This window comes from Antennarius striatus, chromosome 4 (assembly GCF_040054535.1).
Source record: "Antennarius striatus isolate MH-2024 chromosome 4, ASM4005453v1, whole genome shotgun sequence".
Classification (NCBI taxonomy): domain Eukaryota; kingdom Metazoa; phylum Chordata; class Actinopteri; order Lophiiformes; family Antennariidae; genus Antennarius; species Antennarius striatus.
In genome coordinates, this window is record NC_090779.1 from 7,144,969 (window position 1) to 7,151,278 (window position 6,310).

The window sequence follows — 6,310 nt, forward strand, 5'->3', positions numbered from 1 at the left end:
CCGCAACTGGAAGAAAAATCAGTTAGTAGCACTAACCAGCCAACATTAAGACCAGCAAAATCAACTGAAGACATTCTCAGACTAGAGAGACAAAATCAGTAGTCATGAATGAAAGGAAAGTGATTTTTTGCCATTTCTATTCTCGTGCTGCCCTTCTTCGCTGATACTGCTGTGTTGCAAGACACTCGTCTTTGTTGCAACACACTAGATTGTTATTTGAAGTCACGCCAGGGCGTCATTATTCTGTGATTGTTTTTTTCTTTCTGAGTAATGTGATCAAAGGCATTGTAGAGGCTTTTTATTGCAGCACTTCTGGATGATCTCTCCAGTATAAAAACCTTCGTAAAGATGGCGTTGATTGTAGTGAATTATAGGCAAATTTCTAAGGCAGCTTCATTCATCACTAAGATACTTGAAAAGGTCATTTCAGTCCAAATTTAACACGTCTCTGAGAGAAAATAACATCCTGACAGAATTTCAGTCAGGCTTTTGAACACGCTGCATCACTGAAACTGCTCTTGTAAAGAATAGAGTGTAACATTTATAAAAAGAAGCTGAAAAAAGGATGTTTCAAGCTGAAATTATCACTGTATAATAACTACTGTAATGCACATTTAATGGCCTCAGACATTTCATTTTATACCAACTCTGCAGTCTGACTCTTAACCGAGCCAAGAGAGAGAACATCCAGTTCTAGTCCAGTTTTAGCTTCCTGTCGCTTTGATTTCAACTTCTTCTGCCTTACATACCAGCTCTTAATGCACTTAGCTGTAATGATAAATGATAAAATTGAGAATACAGCTTTCAGTTTTGACAACAGACCAACATATGCAAGGGGAGCAGTTCATGACATTCCCTGCTTTGCTACTTTCACATTGACTTTTACTTGACTCTGTATATTTAATTTTTTTCCAGTTATCTTCATTCTTGTTACTCAAGTTTTCTATTTATCTATTTCTGTCTTTTTTTTTTGTGGTCTTGTTCCTGTAATTTATTAGCTTGGTAAATTGTTGGTCACAGGCCCCTGGATGCTCGTCTCTTTCCTGCTGTAGCCTACACCAGGGTTAAACCGCCACACATGTTATCCCACCCCAGGTGCAAGGAGCTGTGTTTTCCACAGACATTGAATTGTTTGTTTGCCTCGGGGCGGCAGTGGCTCAGTGGTAAAGCGGGCGGTAGAGCGGGTCGTCCTATGATTTAAGATCGGCGGTTCGATTCCCGCTCCCGCCCCCCCAAAAAATACCCAGAGGTGAGCTGACAGTGGGAGGTGTCAGCTCACCTCCGGAGCACTGCCGAGGCACCCTTGAGCAAGGTGCCATCCCCTTTACAAAATTGCTCATTTGAGACGCACCAAGAAGGAGCTACCTGCCACTCTACCTCCCCTGCATGCCAACAGGCCCCCTTGTTTGTGTGTGTGTGATACAGGGGCCTGTACTCACAAATATATATGTATGCATGCATTTGAATCAGTAGCTAGAGTGTGCGTTCTTGATTTCCCTTCGGGGATCAAACCAGTATATAAAATATAAAATAAAAAAATAAAAAAAAATCCTGTATTATAGCTGCCAGGAAACAGTCAATCCTTTCGAATTTGCCAATTAGATATGTACTTTTTACTTTGCTTCTCCCACATGGAAAATTATATTATAAACGCAAACGATTATTTTGATGGTCTTAGTTTGAACAGAATCTGTACAGGGAGGCTGGATGAAGAACACTGACTGTGATGGAGAAGTACGAGCTGCATCTTAATTGGAAGCTAAGCAGGAGATGAAAGATGAGAGCAACGGTTTAATGTATTTAGTACAAATCACCAGTTTGTCACTTTCAACTAAATCAGGCCATAACCCGTCAAAACGTCAGCAGCAAACACCTATATATAGACATAGAACATAAAATACTTCATCCGTGTTCTTCTCCCCCTTACAAGACATTTATGGGGAAAATGATCATGTAAAACCCAACATATTAAAAATAAGTGTGTGTGTGTGTGTGTGTGTGTGTGTGTGTGTGTGTGTGTGTGTGTGTGTGTGTGTGTGTGTGTGTGTGTGTGTGTGTGTGTGTGTGTGTGTGTGTGTGTGTGTGTGTGTGTGTGTGTGTGTGTGTGTGTGTTGACCCAAGGAGATAAAACCTTAATGCTGGGGGAAGGAGACACCTTTAAATGTCACGATGCAGACAAAAGCCAAGCTTTTGATTTAAAGTGTCAGCAGGGCTGTGCAGATTTGTGGAGTCTGTTTTACACGGAGCAACGCGATCGAAGGAGTCGTATCGGCTTACAGAGAGAACCTGGATGGAGAGGATGCAGCCCTGCCTCCCACCTCTGTCCACCCCGGATCGTTATAATCACTTCATTGGTGTGAGTGTGTGTTGGTCTGTGGGAGTGAATGTCAGGAAGATTAGCAAGAGTAATGGTGGGAGAAAACATGATCGAGCACAGGCATTTATCGGATTCGATGAATCAGTGCATTCAACACTCGTCGGCCAATTATCCCTGTGTGGACATGGCTTCACAGATACCAGTGGGAGTGTGCTGCTGGTAAACTGGTCTCATCAGAGCTTTGCTAATTGGACATGTAGTAGTCTTTTTTACCCTGCATCACTTCTTTCATTCTTTATCCTTTGTGCCCCTCAACCTACACATTTTCTTTGCTGATATTATTTCCAGGCCTGGCCCTCATCATGTGGAATGGCCTATACACAGCAGAGAAGATTGTCATCCAGTGGACCCTGCTGAGTGAAGCGTGCTACTTTGCCATCCAGTTTCTAGGTGATGAAACTTTCCTAACACACAGACCTCGTCAGGTCTTTGTTTCTAGCTGTCAGGATAACATAGTAAGACGTCCCCCGCTTTTTGTCTCTCTGACAATAACAAAACAGGCACCAGAGAACGTTCACATGAACGTGTAAATGCTGCCCTCTTGTGTTGAGAGGAGCCGTAACGCTGCATTAAATAAACGGGAATTCTTTGTAGTGGCATTTATTCAGCACAAGTAATGGGAGACAAATCCAGTCCCTGTTGTGACATCAAGTTGCTTTCTTTCAGTCTTATAACACAAAGTTGGCTCATTATCATTTGCCTTGCCATCTCTTCTGTCCAAGAAAAGCAAAATGTAGATTTTCTACAAAAAATATTTCAAATAAGGCGAACTTTTCCTTTAATATTCACTTGGCACAAAAACGTTCCAGTGTAATTAATATGCAATGTGCCATTTATTTCTTATAGAAAATAAGTAAATGCTACTTCTAACAGTTTGCTGCTCTGTGGTTTCAGTGACGTCTATCACCTTAATGGAGATCGGCATCCTACCTAACGCTGCGATGCTCCTGCTTCTCAGTCGAGTGCTTTTTCTGGTAGTCACTATGGCTTACTACTACCACCTGGGCCGTAAGCCAAAGAAGATCTGACTTGACTTTGCAACACTTCAAGGGAGGGGGGCAGCACGCAAACACAGGAAGGAAAGGTTTGAACGTTATTTGACTGAGGCTCAGAGGAGACCCCCTGCCCCGGTCCATGGTGTCAAACCTGTTTAACCCCTAGTGTTCTCACCAGACAAGCACAGTGTCATATTCCAAACTTGACAAGAACATGTAACCTCATGGTGGAAGTAGATTGCTCTTTCACTAGACTAACTCTACGCCCCTTTTAAGAAGCATTCCTTTTATGGTCAGTTGTGAGTGCTGGTGTTATAATGGAAGGAGTCCCCAAGTTGTAGTGTTTTGTGTTCTTGTTTTACCTGCTTGTATCATTTAATATTCACAGCACAGGATGAGTTCTGACTGTCTAGAACTATGCCATTTCCAGATTCAGTGTTTCGTGTTCTCAGATAAAACTCTGTTTTGGACTCTGCTACTTAATCACAAAGACCAGGATTTTCTTTTTTATTGCAGTTCTATTTGATGCTGTTGGTGTAAATGTATGCTGTATGTATGCCAAAGTGGGGTTGAATATTGTTGCGCTTGCATCCGTGTCTGACGGCTCCGCAATGAACACATTGAATGCAAAAAGGATGAGCTGTAAGGTTCATTTACAGTCAGATAAGATAAACGTACCATAACAGGAAAGAATCAGTTTTTCTCCTCGATCGTGCTCATTAATCAAATTCAGATTTAAACTACCCAAAAAGAAATGCTAAATATAAACATTTTTCAGGGACAGTGTTTTTCTTTTGTACCTTGAGAGAAGTTCAACCAAAGTGAAATGGAAATGTTTTGTACAGAATATTTACACTACTGAGGTTATTGTATGTTGTGTTGATAATGAACTGACTGATAAACTAGTGTAGTTCTCTTTTTGAGCGAGCTGAATCCTAGGTGATCACACTGAAAGTATATAACACTTAACCTTTTAAAACTCATCTCACAAGGTGAACACGTCTGTTCAGGACAAACACACTTGGTTCTTCTTCTATGATGTAGCGCAGTTTTTTTTAATTTATATATATGCACCATATCTTTAGCCTTGCCTTAAAACTACTTAAAAGAACAGTCACTAAAACTGCATCTACTTCTAGTAAATATGTAAATAAAATATTTAGTATTTTGTGGTGTTGTTGTTGAAAATGGGGAAGATGTTTAGTATTTGTAAAATAATTTTTTTAAGGTTGAATTTTCGGTGTGTTATTTTGTACCTATTTACGTGACATTTGGGTTTTTGGATGTCCTGCATGCAATATAATCTAGCCAAAATAAAAAAACTCGAACCGTGTAGCAAGCTGCCGCCAATCCGAATGAAATGCTTATAAAAATGTTAGTGGTGGTGATTGAATGCTAGAATTGACAGAAAGCCTTAAAGATCATTTTGGTTGATAACAGTTAAACTGTATGTACTTAAAAGTAATGGTATTTCTTGACACGTAACAGTTTTCACCCCATCAATATGTTTGGTTTGTTTGGTTTTCTACCTCCCAATATTTGGCATGCCCCCAGTACTGACAGCAATGTCAATTCCTGAACTGTGATCTTTGCCCATCATCCTCTTCAAGCACCTAAGGCCAGTCAAGAAGATATTGCAAATTTCACTGACGTGTTTAGGTAATTAATTTTGAAAAATGAGCTTGAGTCCAACAGGAACCCTCCTGAAGGTCTTCTCCAGAGGTGGTCCATATCGTTGCAAATGACTGCAGTCAGTCTTACCCCAGGAGGGAGCGGTCCTGAGGTCGGAGTGATTGAGGGTTAACTGGCATTGAAGGCAGATGTGCTCCTTACTTGGGTGAGCTTTCTGTTCAGATAGGCAACGTGAAACATGGGTGAGGTCTCCTGTCTTCTTTGAAAGTTATAATTATGCTTTTTCTAGCATTTAATTAGACTCAACTCTCCTCAGTGACATTGTACGCCCTGACCTGCTGCTCTGTCCTGACGAGCATAGTAATTATGGCATCCAGGAAAAATGTTGTTCCGTTTCCGTCAATACTACAGGCCTCAAATCATCAGCCTTGTGAAATGAAAAAGGTCTGCAAGCAGAGTTTTTTAGGGGAGGAGGAGTTTGAGGGAAGGGCAGAAGTTGTTCCAAAGTACAGAGTTGTGTCTTTGAAATTTTGTAGAACTGGTAAAAAGTTGTATTTCCTCTGATGTGGACCTTACATATATTGTAATTTGAATAGCATATCAGGTCAAGCTGTAAGTTGTAGCATTGTGTTCTCATGTATATATGTGCTATATTTTACCTCAAAATGAATTGTTATGAATACTATTAAATTTGCAATAAAGGACTATTGTTCACAAAATCGCCAAGCAGTGAAGTGTTGCCTTTTGCTATTTGAGAACTTTTGTTTCCATGGATACAAGTTGGATTTAACCCAGCGGTTCAATATTTTGATGTCAGTCTTCATGTGAACATCTCTAATATGCTGCAGAGGTATTTATAGTTTCCAGCCTAAAAGTTATTCACTTGACTCTTGTTTACTAATAAAACCACCAAATCCTGAATCTTCAGAAGCTAGCTGTGACAGAGATCAGCAGTTTTGTTGACTATCAAAACTAACTTTAAATAAATCTTATGGAGATAATGTAATCAATTAAAAGATAATTTTTTGCAGATTTAGCAAAGTACAGATTTTGTTATATACAGTACGTTTCTTCATATCCACAAAGTGACAGGATGAGGAGAATCCTGACACCACTAGAATGATAATATATTAATCCCATTTTCATTCGTTCATCTTCTCAATGTGACCATCAGTAAAGACCTGACAAATGATCCACTGTAATATTGAAATATAGCTGAGAACTGTCAGCAAAATGTTTGATTGGACGCAACTAAAGGCATCACATAGCAGAAAAGAACCGAAAGCTTTGTTCTAACTTGTCTGTA

At 40.0% G+C, this 6,310-nt stretch overlaps 1 protein-coding gene across 3 annotated transcripts in view; it reads left to right on the forward strand.

Moving 5' to 3' along the window:
* tp53i11b (tumor protein p53 inducible protein 11b) overlaps nucleotides 1-5,722 on the forward strand; it is a 41,104-nt gene extending 35,382 nt beyond the window's left edge. For all 3 annotated transcript variants that reach the window (XM_068314070.1, XM_068314068.1, XM_068314069.1), the window contains 2 exons: nucleotides 2,666-2,767; nucleotides 3,272-5,722. In XM_068314070.1, coding sequence (XP_068170171.1) covers nucleotides 2,666-2,767; nucleotides 3,272-3,405 — 236 coding nt within the window. In that variant the 3' untranslated portion in view covers nucleotides 3,406-5,722. The remainder of the gene's footprint in view (nucleotides 1-2,665; nucleotides 2,768-3,271) is intronic.
* The last annotated feature ends 588 nt before the right edge of the window (nucleotides 5,723-6,310 follow it).